Source organism: Drosophila yakuba, chromosome 3L (genome assembly GCF_016746365.2).
Source record: "Drosophila yakuba strain Tai18E2 chromosome 3L, Prin_Dyak_Tai18E2_2.1, whole genome shotgun sequence".
NCBI lineage: Eukaryota > Metazoa > Arthropoda > Insecta > Diptera > Drosophilidae > Drosophila > Drosophila yakuba.
The window spans coordinates 9930494-9953401 of NC_052529.2; the positions used below are offsets into that span (position 1 = coordinate 9930494).

At 41.3% G+C, this 22908-nt stretch overlaps 3 protein-coding genes across 6 annotated transcripts; 2 read left to right on the forward strand and 1 right to left on the reverse strand.

The window, feature by feature from the left end:
- Positions 1-40: 40 nt before the first annotated feature.
- Positions 41-3350, reverse strand: LOC6533557 (type 1 phosphatidylinositol 4,5-bisphosphate 4-phosphatase). The gene is made up of 5 exons (XM_002094231.4): positions 3218-3350; positions 1709-1890; positions 1434-1643; positions 1210-1374; positions 41-1111 (listed from the first exon to the last, which is right to left on the reverse strand). Exons 1-5 carry the CDS (start codon positions 3342-3344, stop codon positions 995-997), a joined length of 801 nt encoding a protein of 266 aa, XP_002094267.1. The 5' UTR covers positions 3345-3350; the 3' UTR covers positions 41-994.
- Positions 3351-3930: 580 nt separating this feature from the next.
- LOC26535563 lies at positions 3931-5208 on the forward strand. Of its 2 annotated transcripts, none has more exons than XM_039374782.2 (2): positions 3931-4601; positions 4968-5208. In XM_039374782.2, exon 1 carries the CDS (start codon positions 3977-3979, stop codon positions 4412-4414), a length of 438 nt encoding a protein of 145 aa, XP_039230716.1. In that variant the 5' UTR covers positions 3931-3976; the 3' UTR covers positions 4415-4601; positions 4968-5208. The 2 variants fall into 2 exon arrangements, with proteins under 2 accessions (XP_039230716.1, XP_039230717.1); XM_039374783.2 differs by having other exon boundaries at positions 3931-4520.
- On the forward strand, positions 5183-7892 carry LOC6533558 (nuclear distribution protein nudE homolog). 3 transcript variants are annotated; one of them, XM_002094232.4, is made up of 6 exons: positions 5183-5318; positions 5385-5538; positions 5771-6044; positions 6100-6357; positions 6687-6778; positions 7546-7892. In XM_002094232.4, exons 1-6 carry the CDS (start codon positions 5239-5241, stop codon positions 7672-7674), a joined length of 987 nt encoding a protein of 328 aa, XP_002094268.2. In that variant the 5' UTR covers positions 5183-5238; the 3' UTR covers positions 7675-7892. The 3 variants fall into 3 exon arrangements, with proteins under 3 accessions (XP_002094268.2, XP_015050145.1, XP_039230715.1); XM_015194659.3 differs by lacking the exon at positions 7546-7892 and adding an exon at positions 6900-7264; XM_039374781.2 differs by lacking the exon at positions 6687-6778.
- The last annotated feature ends 15016 nt before the right edge of the window (positions 7893-22908 follow it).

Consider the following 22908-nt stretch of genomic DNA (forward strand, 5'->3'; position numbering starts at 1 on the left):
AGTCTTGCCGTCGTTTTAGCCGTGAAAAAGTCGGTGGTGCTTGTGGTTTTATTTCTTTTTATTTACAGTGTATGTATGCTAATTTATAATGTACTAAATATAAATGTTGTATATATATATTTCAAAAGTAAACCGTTCCTTTTAATCATATATATATATGCATTTCGCATTTTTGCAGTTTAGCAGTTGCTGTCTAAATTGATTTTTGTTTTTTGGATCTGCATGAGCGTTGCTTGTTCTCTGTTGTTCAAGAAGTGTTGCTTTGTTTATTTTCATTATAATTATGTATGTATGGTATATATGCGCGTATGTATGTACCTTCGTTAGCACTTTTAGCATACCCTTCAAATTATTTCTAACGCCAAGAAACAAAACACGCGTTCTTCTGCTTTGGCGCGAACTGAGAACTGAGAAAAGTGCATTGGATAAATTCTAGGCAACACAAAACTCAAAAGCGTATCAACGAATACGTAATATATAAATACCGAAATAGCTGCAGGACACGCACGAACGGATAACAAATCGGACACTTAAACAACGAAACTGTACAATCTTTAAAATGGAGCCTGACGATTCTAAAAATGAGATGCACTGTGGATTGATCGATCGCTGGTCTAATAACTAATGACTGCCTACAGATCTGGGTTTCTCATTTAGCACTTTAATGGTAGTTGCTTCTGCAACTCTTGAAATATTTGCTTTTAGTATAGTGTTTTGTTAGTTACGGCCTTACTATCCTAATTATGCTTTTCAAAATCACTTTAAACGGGGACCCTTCTTTCGTAAATTTAGCTAAGTTTGCTTTTAGTTTTGCTCGAAACGAAGAATTTTTGTAGCTGGACTGCTGGAGAAATGTTCATATGTTCCGTCTGCAAATTGGCTGCTTGTGTTTAGTTTTAAATTTAATATCAAAAGGAATGATATATATGAATAATATATATATAAAAATAAAACAATGCACTTTCTTCCTTGCTACTGGCCCCGTGCTTTAGCTTTACATTGGCCCATCGATGGCGCTCACTTTAAGGCGGAAATAGTAGGCAGACCGGGCCAGCATGCACCCCGAAATCACGAACAGCGCCACGTAGAGGAAGTACATGCCTCCATGATCCTGAGAAGGTACAGGAAACAAAAATGGGTTTAGCCTTTAAGCCTTCAGCTTGCTTTAAGTGGAAATATTTTTGTTTTTCCTTTTTCGAGAATGCTTACCGAAGCAATAGAGTATGTGCCAATGGTAACACCGATGCCGGTGATGAGGAACACCAACGCCACAATGGCGAACATCACGCCGCGGCTGTTAGCAAAGCGCGAACCCACCGATGAGACCTTCCTGCAGTGTGGACACCGGGCCAAGGCGTTGTGATACGTGTTGAACTGCAAGAGCAAGCGTTAGAAGACTCCTGCTGGAGTGATTTTGAATAGTAACTACTCACCAGAAACGTGTCCGAACAATGGCCACAAGTGACGCGGCACATGCCCGGCATGGTTGGCACGGGCGGGGTGACGGGACTTGGGGCCAGGTTGATGATCCTCTTGCAATTGGGCCTTGGACAAGCGATTCGCTGCGACGAGCTCTTGCAGATTAACAAACAGTTGCATGGACAGCGAACGTACTTCTTGCCCGGTGGAGCGTTCCGAATGGGCTGTCGATAGCCAAAGGAGTATTGAGTTACAATTGGAATCGAAGAATAAGGTTTAAATTACTTACAGTAGCCTCATTGCAGTGGGTGCACTTGACCACGTGCTGCTCCCGCTTCGTGGTGATGTCAATCATGTGTTGACATACCCGACAGGTGACCATCGGCACGCCTCCTGTGTTGGTGCTCTGCTGATACGGCGGCGGCAGCTCATCGGGTCCAATGCAAGGCACTGCCGTCGGTGCACCATTGCCTAAAATTCCATTGCAAAGTATTAATGACTACTTATAATGAGATGTAAGCCTATGCCCCTCAATGCCAAGACCTTTGGTGTAGAATAAATACATCTCGCCAGCAGAGTTCCCTCAACTACACTGCTCATCTGGCGGAGATTGTCTCGTGGAGGGAGTGAGAACTGCATATTCTGATAGTGTGTGGCTCTGGGAAGCTGCGATAAACCAAATGGGTCAATGTTTTGGCTTTATGAATGCAGCTTTCCTGTCGCAGCATTAAACTAGTGCAGCTAGACCGCAGTTGTGGTTCTCGTCTCTCGAGCAAAACAAGTTCGAACTTTGTGCAAGAAAAGACAAAGAAAAGACATCGCACACACTCGCCAGGAAGATCGTTTAATATAATTGAATTAAAGACAAATTAAAACCACCGAAATATGTTTTCTGTATATGCTATTTCTACACATCATTCCCATTCGTCGAATCAGGTGATTTAAGCAGTATATTGGGAACATGGAAAGGCGTGAAGCCCATGTAACAAAACTCTTATAGAGTATATTAATGATATGGGTAAGCTTTCCCTGAGCTGCAGATCAGGTTCCTTGGTAAACAATGGAACCGCTGCTCATCGCAGACCCTCAATGCCTTCATTTTCACCCTGCACAGCGATAAGGCAGCGAATCACATGATGACTCATGGACTTGGCTGCCCCCGCTTAACCACCACTTTACGAACACCTCCACATCGATGCTGATTAAACAGCTGTGGGGAACGCTTTTTACGCTGATTACGGGCGTCCTAGCATAAACAATAACAAAGACGGTGCGAAAATTTGGCCGATACCGGCATCGAGTACAGAAAAATGATGTTCACATTTGTGAAGGCTCTTCACATGGTGTATAAACAAAGTTGGAGATAATATCACACTTTTTTGGGGGTGTACGTGGCCAAATTAACTTTTAGGCCAAACCAATCATTTCACATTAACTATTTAAAAAAAAAACAAATAAACTACAAAATTAAATACATCTTAAATTTGTGCTGCATTAAGATCAATATAAATATGGAACATATTGATTTGTAAAAATGCAAGACAATTTAAGATAGAATTTGGGCATATCTTATCAGTTTTTCTCCCTGTGCTGCCCTTGCACTCCCCCCGCCCATTGCGCATTTATGACTCAGTTGGGTGAAGTGTGAAAATGCCCAGCGAGACGACAAGCAGACAACTCGGAATCACGGCGGTGGATGCGGATAAGTGGAGCGCCCGCACACTTGTTGGGCTTCCAATGGGTCGCCCGGCTGATTGGATGCGGGTTGAATGACCGGCTTTACTGTAACGATACGCACCGTCCTCGTTTGTGGCCACCGATGAGCTACTGCCCGGATTATCGGCACCCTCGTCCACGGCGTCCACGGAATTGTAGCCGTTGCCGTCGTCCTTGTTGATCAGGCTTTGTCGCTCTGGATCCGCCATGGTGGATTATCTCCCGATAATTGGTTACTTAAATCCGGATTATAATCTCTATGTGCTGGAGCAACTCCCGTTAGGCTGCACTTCCAATTGCCTTTGTTTTGTTGTTGCTGTTGCTGCGGGGGCTGCTGCAACGCGTTGATTTCAACTGGAAAATGAGTGGGAAATCCAATAGTTTAGTTGTTGTGCCACATAATTTCGGACGCAACGAGTTCTTTGTTCACGATTAAGCAGTTGGTTTTTTTTTTCCTTAGTCGCGGTTTTCACTCGCGTTTATTGAAACACATCCTCCCTTTTTTCCCTTTTCGGCATGCGCCGCAATTAATCAATTCTATGCTGCTGCATGTGCAACGCCCACGCGAGTTCGTTTGTCGCACTCACAAAGTTGACATTTGATTATTATTCTGGCAATTGCGTTAATTGTTTAACAATTGCTGGCCATATTTGTGCTATATTTTACCTTATTTTTGTTGAAAATGCACTGCCGTCGCTGCGATCTGGCCACACTCTGGCTGGCTATCTGGCAACGCTATGCAGACGGTGGCCCTGCCAGGGAGTTGCCACTCCCCTAACTAGTTCAGCAAACATTGTTTATTGCTGGAACCAAAACAATTCCGCCACGGCTTATAACAAATATGCCTAAAAGCTCAAAGAAATGTATTAAGAGTGGCAGTAAGGATTCTGACAGCGAAGAAGGTTCTAACAGTGGCAACAATAACACGTCCACAAGTTCCAGTGACTTTGAAACTAGCAGAAAACACAAATTACGTCGCAGATCAACTCAAAATGTTTCATATCATTATAAAGCGCTGCCCATGCGCGTAGTTGGCGAAAGTGCTGTTACACTGGCCCAAACTCCCAGCTCTTCTCGCGATATAACTCTAAGCTCAGCTCAAATAATTGAAGACAGTTCCGATTCGGAGTTTCACATTTCGAACGATACCAGCAGCGATGAGACGGCCAACAAATCCTTAACATTTACGGCACGTCCAATTGAGAAATATGATTTGGAATATATAAGAAAATTACGTAAGCGCAGAAAGAAGCCGAGTAAAACATTATATATTGATTAAATTTCAAATATCAACTGTTGACCAGGGCTGTCAAAATCAAATGCCCGGCTATTACTCAACACTGGCAACCCAAGCCAGGGTTGGCTAGTGCGTTTTTGGAGTAGTGGTAAATTTTTACGAGCATAACTATTTACACTGATTTTATGTAAATAAAACAAACAAAACGTAGCAAAATTAAGCGCAAAGTGTAAGTAGAACTCGTGGGCGCTCGGGCCACATGAAATTCCAGGTATAGGCACTGGAATTCCATGAGAAAATCGCCGATGATTTCATTTCCATGCAGTGCGTTGTTGTATGGGAAACTTCGTCGTAGCTATTTGTTGTTGTTGTTGCTGCTTATCATCATCATCCTCGTTGTTTTCGTTGTTGTTGCTGCCGCAGCAGCTGCGTCACAAAAATGAATTTTGTTTAATTTGATTTTATTTACATTTTATATGGACAGAACCGACTGCCCTTTTAGGGCATCGAACCAGAACAACAGCAATAGCAACAAGAAAATCAGGGCAAACACCTGTTTCTAATTGATTTTTCACTTTTCTCCACCGTTTTATAGACTATTCACCACCCAACACGAAACAACAAAAAACAAAACTTCGACTTGAACAACAACTGTGTTTTGGCATTTTAATCACAGCAATTAAAAACAAAGCAGCTAAAAAACACGAATAATTACCCATGCAGGAATAGACCAACCGTAGTACCTAGTATTGTGTAGAAATTAAAAGTTAAATCAATTCGAACGAACGAAATTTCAAACCCAGTTTGACCACCGATTAGTACACAAATCACAAAAAGAAGTCAGCAGCCAAGGAAAATTTTTAGAAATGGAGTCTCCGCCGATGTTTAATAGTGTGGAAGATGAGTGCAGATATTGGAAGGAACGATCTAAGCAGTACCATAAAGAGTAAGTTACCAAATCCCTAGATCATTGAGATCAGTCATATAGCCCAGTTCTACTTATCATTTTCAGATGGACAGACGTGAAACAGGAGTACGACGAATACGTGGAGCAGTCCCGCGAAATGGAAATAGAAATGGACGCCACTCTGGACCAGAAGCAGAGTATAATCAAAGATCTCACAGCCAAACTCACAATGTTTGAGCGGGAAAACGAGTCTCTCAAGGTGGCTATGACCCAAACCCGATTTACAATTACTGAGCTTAAAACTAAGTTTTATGAAAGCTATGAAATTGATTTAGTTTTATATAGTGTCATTAACTTTATTTAAATTTCAAACGAATTTTCCAATTTTATATAAGGTTGCATATGTTTCGTTTGATTTACTGGAAAACTCAGTTTGCGTAAATGTTTTTTACTTCTCACAAGATAATTTTTTACAACTATTACATCCTCAGGTCAAGTTGGACTCGCATGGCATCGAAATGTCAAACATGGAGAAGCAGCTGGAAACGGTGAAGAAGGATCGCGACACCATGAAGGTGCATCTGCGGCAGCTGGAGCAGAAAAATGACGATTTGGAGCGTGCCCATCGCATACTCAACGAAAGCATAGAGAATTTCGAGAAAATGCTGGATCAGGCCTACGAGAAGAACGCCCTTCTAGAGCTGGAAGTGGATGAAAAGGGATTGCTGCAGGAAAAACTGCAGCGGTTGATGGATGAGACGAGAGGTGGGTGCTTCTAGGTGAAACCAAATCAAAAACTAATTCATTAACTGTATTGCAGATCTCAAACAAGAGCTGAACGTCAAGTCACGCTTTACCCCAGTGGTCAATGGAACAAGCATTCCCACGGCAAACGACACAAATACGGTCAACAGCTCGATGAACTCGTCCGCCTCGCTGCCAAATGGTATTGCGGCCAACGGCGATTTGGTAAACCACGACAATACTGTCGCCACAAGAGCCACCAGCGTCAGCGTTAACGCCCTCAATGGCAGCTTAGTTAATAGAAACGAATATAACCAGCAGCATTCGCTTAAAAGTAAGATACTCAGTTCCCTAAAGAAAACCAGACGTGTGCTAAAACTGTCCAAGTCGAATCGCCAAACATTCAAGCCTTGCATTTAATTTTGTTTTTTTTTTTTTAATTGGTTTCTTTTTATTTGTTTGCCACAAAGATAGCCCATTTAAGTTCCTCATTATTTGTAATTGTATTGTAAATTATTAAAATTAAGAGCCCAAATGTAACGAAAGAGTTTGCAACATTTCTTGTAGGCGATTTGTTTACGTTTTGTGTTTGCGTCTGTAGCTAGTAGTTGACCTAACTAACCTCTCGACTAACATGCTGTGTATGTGTGCTTCCTCTTGCAGATCCCGAGAACCAAATCAATGGCAATTCCATGAACCCCAGCTCCCGCACAACGGCGCTCAACATTGTGGCCGACATGTTAAGAAAACTAAACGTAAGTCCCTCCGTAAACTATAAGTCCAGCATGCCAACCCCCCACATCCCGTGTTTCGTCTGCACTTTCCCAGAATCCTCACTCCCACCTTCAGCTTATGTGTTTTTCCGTATGTTTTTAGTGGGACAAGGCACTGCTATGTCCCGATTGCGAAAAGTTTCGCTGCATTTGTGAGCGCCCGGCAACTCTGCAGCCGCCGCCATCGGCCAGCGAGTCGAGTCTCTTTCGCCGCGCCTTTGGCGGCAGCAGCAGCTCGGTGGCCACCAGTAGCGCCCAGTCCACGCCCGCCAGCGATTGGAGTTCCTCCGGCAGCCTCAGTGCGGGCTCAAACATTTTCAGGCGCTTCGCCGAGCGCATGCGCAACTCGCCGGACGCCAGCCTGCCGCTTTGACAATGCGCTCCAAACTATAAGACTAATTTTAGTTGCCCTCCGCTTGCATTTATTAATTGCATTGGTTAATAAATACAAAACTTATTTGTACCTTATTTTATGTTCTTTGTTTTTGTTCGTTAAGCACTTGCAATCTGGTTAAGATGGCATATATCCGAAGTGCAATTCAGTTTTGAAAGCCGTGTCTAGGAAATGTAAAAAAACCCACGAAAAGTTGGATTTCTGATAACCAACTTTTAGGACCACTTTGCAGTTGTGAAACCGTTTAAATTTGAAAGAATTAAATTATTTGATGTTCCTAGATCTTTCTATAGTTGATTTCTTTAAAATTTTACTCACTTGTGCTTAATTCGTTTTCGTTATGTATATTTTGCAGGCCATGGAGACGAAACTGAAGACGTACCGCGAGAATGGCCAGCCCATGCCGCAGCGCCACCGCTCCTCCCAGCAGTCTACACATCCGGCGCTGGCCGGACTGCCTTGTCTCTCGCTGGATGCCGAGTAGTGTGGATTACGGCCTCGGCGTGATCCTCAAACCCAAACCCAAACCCAATCACCCAGGGCGGGATACTGTTCAGTTGGCTTTACGTTTACGTTTACGTTACGTTACTTTAATGTTACTGTTAGCATTAATTTAGCTTCTGCTGCCTCTTTATTTATTTGACCTAACTTGACTTTGTATAAACCACTTGCGATATTGATATTATAAATTACACAACAGTTGATGTTGTTGTTTCGAGCCCAACATATAACATGCCTTAGTACGAATTAAGTGTATACCTAAGCTAAGTACCCACTCGGTTCACTTTTAACTTAAATTGTTAACTCCAGCGCAATTGTTTCGGCATACAATGTGTTTAGCGACTAAGTTTAATGTTGATCACCCAGCAAAACAAGCGAAGAAGCTCTGTCCAAGTATTATACTTCAAGCGGACAACCAATACTCGTAGCGTTTAGGAAAAAGACAAGATCTAACCCGGAAAAAAAGAAATATCAAAACGATCATCTAACGATATTCTAACTATTTCCCCAGAGCTATTTTCTGTTTATATTTACGACCGAATATAAATTTGTAAAAATGCAAAAATATTGCTAACGGCAAACTGTATAAAGCATAACAAAAATCCAACGAACAGGCAAACAAATTATATATATATATGTATGGAATAATAAAGAGCAAAATAATTAGTTTAATAGAAACCACCCAAAAGCACTTCAATATCAATGCCGCGTGCGTTGCAACTAATTAGTTTTAAATAATATTTGAGTTCATTACACAAGGTGAATGCTGCGTCAATTCCTATGCCAAGGCCAAAATTTCCGTTTCGAGAGCTTTTCGCAGGGGAAACTTGCTCCGTTTTAGATCCATTTCATGGCGGATTTCATCCTGAGCTTTACCCCAAGCAGGATGTTGAGTTGAGATGCTGGATGAAGTCGGCTGGTGGACGCACCAAGGTGCTTCATCGTGGACGAAATAAACTGGATTTGATGCCGACCTTGCTGGCGGGAAGGTCCGTTGGCGGTAAGCTAATGAAAGTACTCTGGTTTTCACAAGTAAGCACTGGTTACCGTCGTCGAGTGCTTGGCATTAGGCCATTAGCCCATCCTGGCTGGCTGCATGGCTGAAAAACTCCTTCTTAGATTTTAAATCCGCCTCAACAAATGCAGCCAGGGAGAACTGGGTGAAAAATGAAAATATGACACAAGCTTTTATCATACGCAGAGCACTTTACCAGTGAAAAGGGACGGAATTTCTGGTCCTGGTGTTGCTGCTGAGTGCATTGTTTGCTCCCGAGGGCCACATGGGCGTCATGGGCGGTATGGGCGGTCTAGGTGGTCCAGGGGGCGTGGCTGTGGCCATAAGCGGATTGGGAATGGCACAATGCAATTGCCGTTTGAAATAAAAGTGAGCAGACACAAAGCCAGTCCTGCATGACTGCACCGAAAAACAATTCGGATGCATTGGTGTTTATAAGATTTAGTGCGAAATGTAGCTATGCAGTTATTTATTTATTTATTTGAAAAAAGAAACCATCAATAAATATTGGTTAAATTCTTTTGTTAGGTAAATTATTCGCAGTATTTTATTATTTAAGTTTTTAAACAGTATTAAAATGTTGGAATAAACGGCTTTTGTGCCTTTATTATCATTATTTAATGAAATTGAAAATTATTTATTGAAACACAAATAAACCTAACATGAAGTAAAAAGATTTCTAAAAGTGAGTTGGCTTCGTTAGAGCTGGGAACTGAAGGTTATCCCCTTCCAATGCCGCCCTTTTTTTTCAAAAGTAATTTGAAGAATCTGCCCCGTTTTTTTGCGCCGAGGCTGTCGCCTGATGAAGTCCCGCGAGAGGGACGATCCCTGGCAGCTAATTAACTGGCCGCGGATACAATTTGCCCAGGAGCACAAAGGCCAACAATCAGGACCTGGCCAACAGTCCCAATAAGCGGGTCAAGCTCGCAACTGCCAGCGAACCCGATTTGCCCTCTGCAGCGCAAACAAACTCAATTGTTTCGGCATAAAAAACGAGCAAACAGCTCGTAAAAAACTGTATCAAAACACTGGCTTAAAGTGAAAGCTTTCGCAATGCCTCAAAAAACAGGGTGTAAAGTCTGTTGGCCAAATTATCAAAGTCATTAAACGAATGGCTTAAAGACTTCAGGCATAACTGAGTGTATAATTTAAGTCGGTAACTGACAGAGAAGTGGCTATTATACATTTTGGTTATTGGTCGTAATTTAAGTACTCGTAACTTTTGGGAGAGTTGTTTACACATTAAAAGGTAATTTATCCTAATCGGAAACCTTAGGTAATTTTATTTTTATACTTTTAAGTCAGTTTTAGAAGTTACTGAACTACAAATTAGGTCTGTACAATCTGCTATTATATTTTAGGCAAATTTATGTTCTTGGATTAAAGAGTTTTTGTGTATGACCTTGATATTTTATATTTATTTATTTTATATTCGCCTTCAATGTGCAGCCTTAAAAGCACTTGAGAATGACTTAGCAATCTTTTTTCATGCTCTAAACATTAATTTCCTGAAAAGAATCAGACAGGAAACCGAATTCGAATTCCTACTGTATCATTATCTACTAATTCCGTTTCTCATGAAATTTTTGGCTACCAACGAATTCCACTTCCGGCGGCACCCTCTAAAAATTGGCGAGGGTGGCCCAAAGGTTTACGGCATTTATGGTCTTTAAATATTTAAAATACGCGACGCGTCGTCGTAATGTAGGCACGGAAACGAGTACACAAACGGAAATAATGATGAGGTGTGTATGCCTTTGTTTTTGGTGCTTTGCGGGTGCCCGAGGGTCCTGGAAGCCAGGACTATCCACTCCGCATATCCGTATAGCAGCCGTATAGTCCTGGGCCCAGCCTAAACATCAAACAAAATCGATATGTGGGCGGTGTGTATGATTTTTGGTATAAACAAGCAACAAGCAGGGCACACAGGACACACAGGACACACCACACACACACACCCCATACACACACACATACACTTTAGCTGGCTGGGGGTTTGGTCCTTGCTTTGTTTGAGCGCCGCAGGACGCTCATTTTTCGTAATGAGTTTGTCTATGGGCGGAGGATGGGCCAACGCCAAACCTGAACTGGCTGCAGCAGGACCAACTACTGGAACCGAATCCGTTGGCCCAAACTCGGCATATCCCTGAAAAGTATTTCCCTTTTCTGGGTTAAAAATGGCTGGCAGACATCACATGGGGAAAGCATATTTGTTTAGTGGGTAGCTGCAGCTTACAAAGTGTTTGATCTGCACAAAAATGCGGTGCTTTCTTTTGACTTGAAAGAGACAACTTAAATTATGGTTATTGCTTTATTAATATTTAACTTTAAATTATTTACTTTGAACAGTTTTGCAGCTCCTAATAGTCAAGGCAGTACAATAGCTAAGATATTTTTCATTAAGGGGTACGATACACTTAGTTAATTATTAGTTTTTTATGATTTATTAATTTTGAATTATACGCCTTAAAATTTAGTTTTCCAGCTCAATCATAATGTTTTCTTTTTAATTTTAACTAAGTAACATGACGAGAAACAAGCTGCCCGTTATAAAACCGTCACTTTATCGAACAACTTTGTATTAAAGTCTAGTTTACTTTATGCGATTTTCATCTCTCTCATTTGCTGATTTCCTAGGTGTATAAAATACGTGTTTTTTAATCTGCGATGACTGCGTAAAAGCTTTTTGCCCTGGCAAGCGAATCAAAAGTCCTGGATCCATTGGTGAGGGTATAAAAAACGCAACAGTTCGCCTTGATGCGAGAAATCCTTAAGCACACACCAATACAGAAGCGGAAAGGGAAGCGCGTTCGCACACACAGGGGGAAAATCGTCCTGGGGTTCATGTGTGCTAGTGTGAGTGCGTGCGGGTGTGGGTGTGTGTGTGTGTGTAGGTGAGCTTGTTAGGAGTTGCGCTGTCGTCTGCCATCTTCATTTCCTGTTGCTACCTTCCGGTTGCCATTACACTGAGCATTTGCTATAAATAATTTGGTTTCGATTTGAAGTGTGAGCCGTGATAATGAAATCCCCTTGATTAGCCGCCGATTGGGGCATATAGATGGGGCATGGATACATATACATACGTGGATGGAACTGCAGCAGATGATCAATCAGGCGGACTGCGCTTTTAATTAGCACCCCCCCACATTGCCGGATCCTTTTGACCGCAGCTCAAGTGGTGGTGCTCATTAGCTCACATTTAGAGATTTAATTTAATTGCATCGAATTGGATTCGCTTGACCTTTGCCTTTGCCCAACTGGATGGATTGTGTGGAGGATGTTCTCGTGTGCAGAAGTGTCCTCCTGCAATTAGATTAATTGACTTTCTGCTGCTTCACCTTCGCTTAATACATACGATATACGTACATACTGTATATGGATTTTATGTTGCGCTCAATGAATTGCCGTCAGTGGCCTTATAAAAATGGCCTGCGAAATGGGCCAGAACCCATGTGTAAACTGTTTTTTATGACACCGTCGAGATGCTCACCTTTGTGCTGTTTAGTGAATGCCAAATGGCCTTGGCCATTGTCTGCCTCACCCATCCTGATTTACAACCCAGACACACACGCACCCAAACTCATGAACATGGCCGAATATGACATTCGCATGTGCTACACAAATCTCCGTGGACCATTTTTACAACCTGACCCAGGTCTCGACCGGATTCCTAATGGAAGTGGCGCAAGTAAATCATGCAAATATATATCATATCAACTGTACAATGGGGCCTGACAATCGATGGGGCATCTCGATAGATAGATATTCAAGGCAGGAACATTAATCAGCTTACCCATTGCAAATGAAATCAACCACTTTAGCTGCAGATGAACCACTATTCATATCTGATATGATATGTGAAAAAAAACAACAGTTTTGGGTAACAGATGTACTAAGCTCACAGATGTATTAAATCCTACCTGATATGATATGTGAGAAAAAACCAATCGTTTTGGTTAACAGATGTATTAAACCCACAGATGTTTTAAATTCCGCATACGATCTTAAACTATTTGAGGTAATTTATTAGTTTTTGCTGAGTTCCATTTAATAATTAAATAATAAATTTATAATATATCATTTAACAAAACTGTAACAAAATGATGAGGTACAACTCGCTTGCTGAATTCGAGTTGCAAAGTGTACTTGAAATTCCTGGGATTTTGCAGTGACAAAAGCGTAGCATACTTTTTGGGGCAGCGAAGAGTCAATTTCCGAACAATGCGCAACTTTGTGCTGTCCACATCAAAATGTGTGGGAGCTTGGGATTGGGAACTTTTGCTGGTGACCATGTGCTCCTGATCCGATGTAAGCGTAGACCAATTAAGCGTAAACAAATTTGTTACTGTGGAAATATGAGAACCACTAGTTGCCCTCCTCAGTCCACACGGCTCACCACCACCGGCCATGGCTGAAACAAAGGCAGAAAAAAAGGAGGAATCCAGCCAAAACCCGCCATCCACCAGAACATTTGACATTGACAAAGTGCCAAGAGCTGCTTTTCAGTTCGATGGGTACAACGGCGGCGTATGTAAATATTTTTGGCCATTGATACGCGACTGGTGGAAGACTGACCCTGATGTGGCCGCCAACAAACTGTTGCTCGGGCTTTAGAACATGCCGGGGAATTTTTCCCCTTTGCCGCTTGACAAAACGGAGACAACTGGCATTCCATTTCCCCTTCGCGCAACAGTCTTTTCAGTTCAGTTCGGTTCAGTTTTCTGGCTAGCATGGCATACCCCAACTCAACCCACAATACTTTGGGCTTGGGTTGTCATTAAAGCCAACTTCGTGCTGGCGCCGAACTCCGCTGCTGGGTGGCTCCACAAAGTGCTCCAGTCTTCTTGGGGACTTGGCAGCGTGTGCACGTGTCTAACGCAAGGTGTTTTTTCGGTTTTCGATTTGCCATCTGGTTGCTTGCCTCGACAAGTTTCGCTTTCACACAATACCAGTTTTTTTGGCGAAGTTTCGTAAGTAAAAAAAAAAACAAAATATTACATGCTATGACAATCTATAATCATGGCAAAAATGAACGCTCTGCTTTAACGTGTAAATCTCGTCGCTAAGAGGATTACAATGTTTCGAGTAATTATTATAATCGGTGTGTGTTGTTTGCTCGCCATAAGTCTGCTGTAGGGAATTAACTTTGTTTCGATCTAACCACGTTTGACAGGTGCTGTAGAAAGCGGAAACGGAAGTGGTTGCTGGGTGAAGTGGGGTAAAGGAGTGAAGTGGAGTGGAGTGGCGAGTAAACTGTTTTCGACATTTAGTTTTTAGTGTTCGCCAACTCTCATTTTGCTCCTTTTGCTCTCCTTCCATATTTATTTATGCGCTGACACACAGTTACAGACACAGACACGTGTGGCAGTGTGAGTGCTGTGTAGGTGTGTGCGGGTTCTTGTGATACACTTAATCCGACATTTACAATTTTCGCTTAAGGATTTATTTATGGATTCAATATGTGCACAACGCTTACATTTCCGAAGGAGTGCGTGTGTGTGCACTGAAAAAGATTTAAAATAAACAAAATGTTAACTAGATTGCAGATAATATTTTGTTTCATAATAATACTTTGTTTTATTTTAAAAACAGCTCAAAATAGTTTTAAAACAATGTTTTATATATCTTTTATTTAATAGTAAAAAGAACATTTTTATAACAGTCTATATGTTGTGCGCGCATTAGTGTGGGTGAGCGAGTACCTTTTAGAATTCTTTCAGGACCAATCCCCGCTTGAATCCCCAGCACATTTGCATGCGCAAAAGATGCTCCATTGCATACACTTATTTTCAATTTTTTGTATAAATCATTTTGCACTGCACACACATAGTACATGTACTGGAGTATGAAGTGCATTATTTCCGTGCTGATCCAGTGAAAGGCCAGCAATACAATGCTGGGATAGAAATTTAAATGAAATCCGAACAGCAATCATGTGTAAATGTACTGTTTTTCAACAATTCCAAGTTATCCAGGCCAGGAAAGTGCATCCTCAGCATTCTCAGAACGAAGAGTTGCAGGTGTGTTTGCAAAACGAGTGGGATTCTCGAAATAATTGGAAATGTCCATGAAACCAGCCCGATGAGACTGGTGGCATTTATAATCCTTTCTTTTTACTCATATCTTGCATTAAAAGTGACGTGCTGGTGAAACTTAATTTGAATTGCATCAGGAAAATGCAAGAGGTGAACGGAAAACAAAGCTTAATGGCTTTTGACTTAATTAATTTTCTATCACTCCTGATTTTTCGATAAATGCAAGGCAGGTGGTACAAAAAAAATTTTTTTTAACTAAATTGTGCAGAAGCAAATTTTTCTATAGTTATGCATTATAATTATGAATTTAAGTTTATTAGTATAATCTTTTTTCTCCGCATTGTTTTTTTGCAAAGTAATTCACATTAAAAGAATTAATTCTTTCAATATCGATACAATTAGCTTTTTCAATTTCTGCAATTCAAGTCCTTGAAAGTCGTGTGGGCTGCCATTCAAAAAAGGAAAATGATTGACAGAATAAAATAAGTGATTCCATTTGGGTGCCCGCGAAAAAGGGAATTGGTGGTATCGGATTATTCATGAATTGTATGGAACGAATGTATTCCTTTGGCAAGGAACTTTTTTGGAAAAAAGAAAATGACAATATGAAAAGAGTAATAAAATAGAAATAGCCTAATTTATTCGAATTAAAGTGTTATAAGGTTAAGAAATATGATTTATTTGGGTTAAAGTCAAATGGAAATGTGCCAAATCCGCTCAGCTTACAATTATAAATGATCCGAATTGGGCTTGAAGCACATTCAATATGTCAATTGGCCTTAGACTTAAAGAGATAGATGGGATGACAATGGCTTGTGGTTGAATCAATATTTCTGAGCTGGCCAAAACGTATTTACTTCAGACCATTCTGGCTATGCGCTGCAGCTGTGGCAAACGTTGAGGTAAATATCTGTTTACACAATTCGAGCAGGACCATCTATCATGACATTCTAATGGCAAATAAATAGAATATACTTTTATTTATTCTTTATCCTTTGCTGTGCAACATGCTGACTTGTGTAAACCGTGGAGCAGTAATAAATTGTTTGTTGTTTGTGCACAATTCTACAATTGACACTTGCCTAAGGGCATTTGGAAATTTATTTGTGCGTCGACAAGTTCTTAGAGCAGTCGTTTTCCCCCCAGCAAAAATATTTATATGTATCTATATTGTTTTGCACAATTCGATTAGAAAATGGTTTCCATTGAATTCATTAGCGCTGGCCATCTGCAACTTTTGGTTAAAAATAGAAACAAAACCACCCACAATACTCCGCACACTCGCTTTTTTGGTTTCTGCAGTCATGGTTTCTGCAAACATGGTGACAGCGGATACTTTGCACCACTTACTCCGGCGAACGCCCCCGCCTTTGTTTTCGCTTCGAGTGTAGGGCAAACATGGCCAACAAGTGTGTGGGAGCACTAAAAAAAATATATGCGTACAAGTGGCAGCTGGCTGTTCCAGCAACTCAAAGGAACAACTCTTTTCTATACAAGAGACTCTATTGAAAATTTCAGCAATTGAGCGCCATTGAACAATAACAATTACACAGGAAGTGGCTTTAATAAATAAAGTACACTAGAACTACTTTTGCTTTGCCACATAAATTGCTGCTAGTAGTTTGTAAGAGCTAGTGCCCCATGAAATCTTCAGCTGTTAATGCAACAAATGTCCTTGCAGGACACTTAAAAAATATATAAACTACAAGAGCGCTGTTCAGTTTTCTCGCTGTGCGCCAGCGAAATCTAACTAAAAATGTGGCATCGGTAGCAGGGCGGCAAAATCGATATGGAAACTCTACATGATGTATAAAGTTGTTGGTACATAAATATCAAATATGCAAATATTTGCGAGGCTGCCACCTGAAATTCGTTCGCCCTCTGCGAAAATGCTCAACTGGAGCGTTGGAAAATTTGATGTGCCACTGGGATTTAGATGGGCGTAAAATGAAAGGGAGAAGGGAGCCATATGGAAAATCTGCAAAGGTGCTACCGTTGCCAGTCGGTTGGTCTGGCTGGCATAGCTGTCACCTTGGAGTCGGCAGCAATCCGGGAGCACTCCGGGATACTCCCTCCGCCCACATCGATGTGCAGCCCCATCCTCAGTCGCACATGGCAGCGTTATTAACGCAGTCAGCAAGTGAGGAACGAACGAAAAGATCAAAAGCTTTAACGCGCCAACCTTAGCATGTGCAAATATTTCAGTTGATTTTATTCTTTATACTCGTATTCTTATCTTATTTCGCTGCCATTCCGGCGCCCAAAATAATAACGAAGAAACGAAATGATTATATTGTATTCGATGGTGATGAGCCCGAAAAGTCCCTTAATGCCAAAAACACAGACAGCCCAAAAAAGGAGTGTTTTGCGCGGAACTTAAGGGTCCAAAAACAAAAAAATAAAAAAAAAAAAATAAAAGAAAGAAGAAATTTAACTGAAGACCCGGGATCTGCAGAAAGGACAGGCGGCCAACCGTGCTGTCATTCTTTTTTGCTCGTCCTTTTGCCTGTTGCTCCAGCTTTCAGGACCTTCGGTTTTGGGTCGTTTTCGTTTAACGGCCTTATACCTGCAGCTGTTTATCATAATTTTGTTGATTTGCTGTCTGCTAACAGTAACAATAATAATCACAACAGCAACAGAAACAACGGCCATGGCGGCTAAATCAAAATAAAATAAAGGGCAAAAAAAGTTATACTTGGCGTGCCCCCAAAAAAAAGGGAAAAAGCAGACGGAAAAACCCGAAAACTTCGCAAAGTAAATTTGAATGTCGAAAACTTGTTTCAGTCACCAGCTACAGCCAAAAAAAAGTTCTGAAAGTTCTGGCAGCCGATGTTCCTAAAAAGCGAAATCATTATGATCGAAATTTGTTTATTCATAAAAAAATGGCGATTGGTATAAACAAAAACAGGGGCTGGGCTTAAATATACAAAAGTTTTTTTAAACAGAGGCTTAATCACACAAAAGAAAGCATTCAATGTTTAAAAACAAAAAACCAATCAATATGAATTGATCGTTGAAAACTACATTTAACACGTTGTTTGAAAAGAGTAAATATTAAATCATTGTTGTACATATTTGAATTTCAATTAATATAAATGGTTTTTAAAATGACAAAAATCTTAATTACCAAGAAAATTTTAAATTCAACGTGTCAAAATTGCTAGTTTAGAGCCGTGTTAATCCAATAATACCTTTCATAACAAGAGTATGTAATATAGATAGAAAGGCCAGGCGAAAAACTTTGTTTTTGTTTGGCGACCAACGTGGCGTATGCGTCATGTCAAATGGGTCGCAATGCTTTTCATAACTTTTTTCGGCAATGGCCCTTCGTTGTCCTTGGCGCCATTTTATAATGAATTGTTGTCACAATATAATGCGACCATTGTCGTTGCGTGTGTGTGGGTGTGTGTGTGGGTATAAGAGTGTAGGTGTGTGTTGGAGTTCGTGGCAATTTAATAAAATATTCAATTGCCTTTTGGATGGTGTAGCATCGGTCCCTCAGGGACGCAAATGACCAGACCTGGGCTGCCAATTAAAAACATGGCGTCATGGCAACATCAACTGCTAACGGCCAGCACGCAAATGTTTATTAGCCGCAAAACGTTGCTCATTAAAAAAGTTCGTCACGGCGCCAAGGCCTCGGGTTTTAACCTGGCTAACAGACAGCACTGTTCGCTGGATCTCATTGCCTGATTAAAACTTTTCCCAACGCACACACTCCAAGAAATACATCGCAGTACTTCTTTTCTAAAGAAATAAAAATAATTAATATTAATTTATTTAGGTTTATTATTCGTAGTAAATACATACAATTAATATACAAAGTATTAAATAAATAATCTTAAACATTTCTCCTTTGCCATTTTTTCGCGTGCATCACCTCACGTTATTTCTTTTGGCGTGGCATCACCAACTTGGCTTTAAAGTTTCGCTAGTGGCCGGCTCGTCTGGTTCTTGGCTCAAACCGAGTTGGCCGACAGGCTATGGCCTAATTACGGCTGCCCGTCATCATGGGCATTATCGTTATCATCGTTTACATCGTTATGGATGTCGCCGGATTTTGTGTGCTTTTTTTGTGTCCCGCTTTTTTGGTGGACAGATGTTTCAGTCTTGGCCCGCCGGCATTCGCTTTGATCTGCTCCTCCTGATTATACGGCCACGACTCCAGTCCTTTTTTATTTGTTTTCGGTATGTGCGTCTGCGGATTGTATCCTTTTACACAGGCCAATGCCTTTTATGACTTCATTCATCTTCCTGCCGCTGCTGCTGAGTGGGGAATAGTGAAAGGGGTGTGGTGTCTGGAGTGTCTGCAGGAGTTCGCCGCTACCATGACAAAGTATCCCTGTCGTATCATAACCAATGACCATGTGCAACGCGCACTAAATTGACCGAGTATCTGCCGGTCGCCGCCGCTCTCCACTTGACACTGCACCCTAATCAAAGGACATGGGGATTGGGATTGGGATTGGGTTAGGGGTTGGGGAAAATGGAGTGATGTGCGTGGGTGTGTGAAACTACAATCCAGTCATGTCCGACACTGCTCGTCTCAGTGCGGAAATGTCGAGTGGTCTAGATTACCCTAATCCCGCAGCATGTGGGTGTCCATGTCTAGGTTCAGGATTAAATGTAAAGTATTTCAAGAATCTATATTATGCTTGAGTACAGAAAACAGTTATATGTGGGGCCTGTAAAAACATATATTTACTGAAGTTAGTGCCAATACTTTCAGCTTTATATATTAATTTAAGTTAAAGTTAACACGTTTAAATGGCAATAAATTTAAAATGCAATAGCTTCCACCAGATCTAAGGCAAATAAAAAATTTTCCTGCTCCACCCCAAGCCACTTTTTCGTCCAAATCATTAAGAGACCAAACATCACCAGTCTTCTGGGATTCAGGGAATACCCGATACAATAACAACGTCAGCGGTGATGTTAACCCCCAGATATGCGAGACAACCGAGCACAACGAGCACGATTATATAGACCGATGCAGACACACGCCAGTTGAGTCGCAATACGAAGGTTATGTGGCCTGTGCCTGTTGCAATGTTCCATTTAAATAATGCGCCTGTATGCGTAGGAGTGTCTGTGTGCCAGGAAAATGCATTGCGTTGTACATGGAGCTGCCACATGCGGCAGGGAAAAGGGAAAGCGGGTGGAGAGGAGGACAGGAGGACACAGCTCCTTGGCTGCGAAAGTTAAGCATGCTGTCACACGTTTCATTTATTATAAAATATGCAAACGTGCTGCCTTATAAATGATCAACATCTTCAATTTAATAATAATGCCATCGTCATCGTCGTCGGCATCGCCAGCAAATGGCAGCCAGTGTCATTCGCAACCAGGGCCATGAAATGGCCCATCAATTGCAATTACCAGCCAGATGACGAACGAAATCACTGCCCATCGGTGGATTAAAGCTCCGCTTTTCCCACAATTAAGGCAAATAAGATTCCGATAAATACCCTTAATTGCCAGCGTTGGCATGCATAAATCTGTGGCATTGTTTCAGCGCAGGTCGACATTGCTTTTGCCGATCGATTTATGAGTTTTACAAATGACAGATAGATGCTTTACAAAATAGGGTAAAGGTAAAAGTGTAAAGCCAAATATTAACGTATAAAAGCATTTTAAAATAGTTGCCGGCATTTGGCAAACTTTCTATGCCCACTTTTAAAACTTTTTTAAAAGTTCCCATTTATTTTTACATTAACGAAATATCTAATTAGGTAAAACTTTTACATTTTCATGTTGCACACACATTTTCTAAAATTTTTCGCATTTTTAGGTATTCTCTTTTTTGAAAGGATAACCAACAGTGAACGTTTGGGACACAGAAACGGCTTTTCGCAGCGTTCGCAGCGTTGACAAATCATTTTAGTTGCACTGCCGACAGTTCGACTGTGACAAAGATACAAACTGACAGACAGACGGACGGCAGGGGAGGGGTCTATATATAGTATATCCGCTGGCAGTCAGCGCCATTTTGATTGACACCCCTGCAGATGTGCCGCCATTTCCGGTGCAAGTATATATAGGTACACATATTTATATATATATATATAGAGATATATGTGTATTCAGAGTGTGCACGAGTGCTGGCCTAAATGGTGTGCAAATTAGATTCATCATATTCATACAGACACTGAGCTAACAGATTATTTATTTATGTGGCCCCCTTTGAAAACCATCAGCCGAATGGACTATGAATTTTTCAAAATTCACTTCCGTTCGCGACTACTATGCAAATTGTTACGTTGTTCAGTATAGGAAAATTTTGCGTTTAAATTTAGAGTTTCATATAATTGGATATGTTTTGAAGCAGTTCAACATTTTAGTAACTGGTCATGTATAAATTTTTTATTAAAATTGGGAATAATTTAATTGGTAATGTTAATGTATCCACGAATTGATGGATTATCTATTGACTAACATTTACATATTACCAATACTATTGCTTTTGTACCTATATATTGCTGTGTACATTGTGCAGGCAAAAGTTGTTGCTTATTGAAAAAGTTTTGAGCATTTGTCGTAATATTATGCAGGTCGCCGGTGCCAGAAACCCTTGCCCTTCGACTCGACTCTACTCCCTACTCTCTATACTGGGCTTCCTCGCAGTGTGAACTCTGCCATTGTCCTGTGGCCCACTTGACGGCTACGTAACGAGAGGGCCGAACACCTTTGCTTTGCATTTACTCTGTCTCTGTCTGTGTGTTTGTGATTGTGTGTAGAGGTCTTCGTAAGGGAAAAGGCGCAGGACAACAAAGCGAATGCTGCTGGACGGGGTCCGGATCCGGAGCCGGGTTCCAACAGTTTCACTGGCAGTGGATCCCCGGGTCGAGGGAAGCTCTTCAGGGGGCCCTTGACGCGTTGATTGATTGCGTCAGGGAGGAGCTCTAAAAAAAAAAAAGGGGAGCAAAGTAAGCGAGCGACAGGAAGTAAGGAGTAGAGCAATTGCACATTGGTTTTGAATAGAAGGTGAGGGTTAGTTAAGCAAGGGAGCATTTCAGAAACCAATTTAACAGATGTGCATTTTTTATGAACTATCTTTTAGAGAGAAATTAATCAAGCTAAGGTTACAAAGCAACCTTTCTTCAACTCTTGGCATACATTTTAAATAAGCTTAACACGTACTGATTTGTTATTTTTGATCAATTTTAAAATATTTTACATTTGAAGGTTCGTAATAACTATTTATGCACAATGGCTAAACAAATTCAAGATAACATTACAATAAAATCTTTAAATTTAAAACCACAACCCAAGCTGCAAATTCTAAAATCAATTTAATATTTATTTTATGGCCCAATCCGGCATTGTGACAACCTTTCAGTCAGTGTAATTTCGATTTCCCTTCATTGTCCGCCTTCATTGTACTACATACGTATACAAGGGATACAAGCAGGCAAGGACTCCCTCAGATCCTTAGTTCGGAATGGCGAGTGGTGTGAATTTTGTAGGTGTGTGTTTGTGTGTGTGTGTGTGCGTATACAAATCGAGAGGGCAATGGCAATGTAAATTGTTGACGCGTTCATTGAAAGGCTTTGGCTGCTCGAGTGGCTGCCGCCTGTTTGCATAAGCCAGCCGAGCGGCCAAATCAAATGAATCGAGTGCCAAAGTGAGTGGCTTTAAAGAATTGTTTTTGCCCCATCTATTGTTATTTTATAAAATGTGTTTTTGTGTGTGTGTGTGTGTCTCTGCCTGCTTTGGTTGCTGGATAAACAGGGGAGACCCCGCAAAAGGGCGACGTGTCGGGAATATTAAAGTTGCGACCGCATATTAAATTACCGCCCACAAAAATGGCTCCGATTAGGTGGGTGGGCGTGTCAACTGGAGCGATGTCAGGTGGACTTTTTCGATTGGCATCGTTGGGTGTTGGGTGTTGTCTGTGTGGCCCTAGAGTTTAAGCCCGGTCAACCGCAACAAGTGAACGCCCCTTGCAAATTGTTGCGCATACGCCATGTTGCCGCGTCGCCAATGCGCTGTTCGCGTTGCTCGGCTGCCAACGTAAAAGTTTCCATTTTTGTGGGTCATAAACGTAAAATATCTTTATTGTGAATGACGCTTTGAGGTTAAAAATAAATCAGTGCCCCACCACCACGCGGCGTATGCGTAATGCGTAAATTTATATGCCCCGCTGTCTGTGTATTTTGGGTGTTTC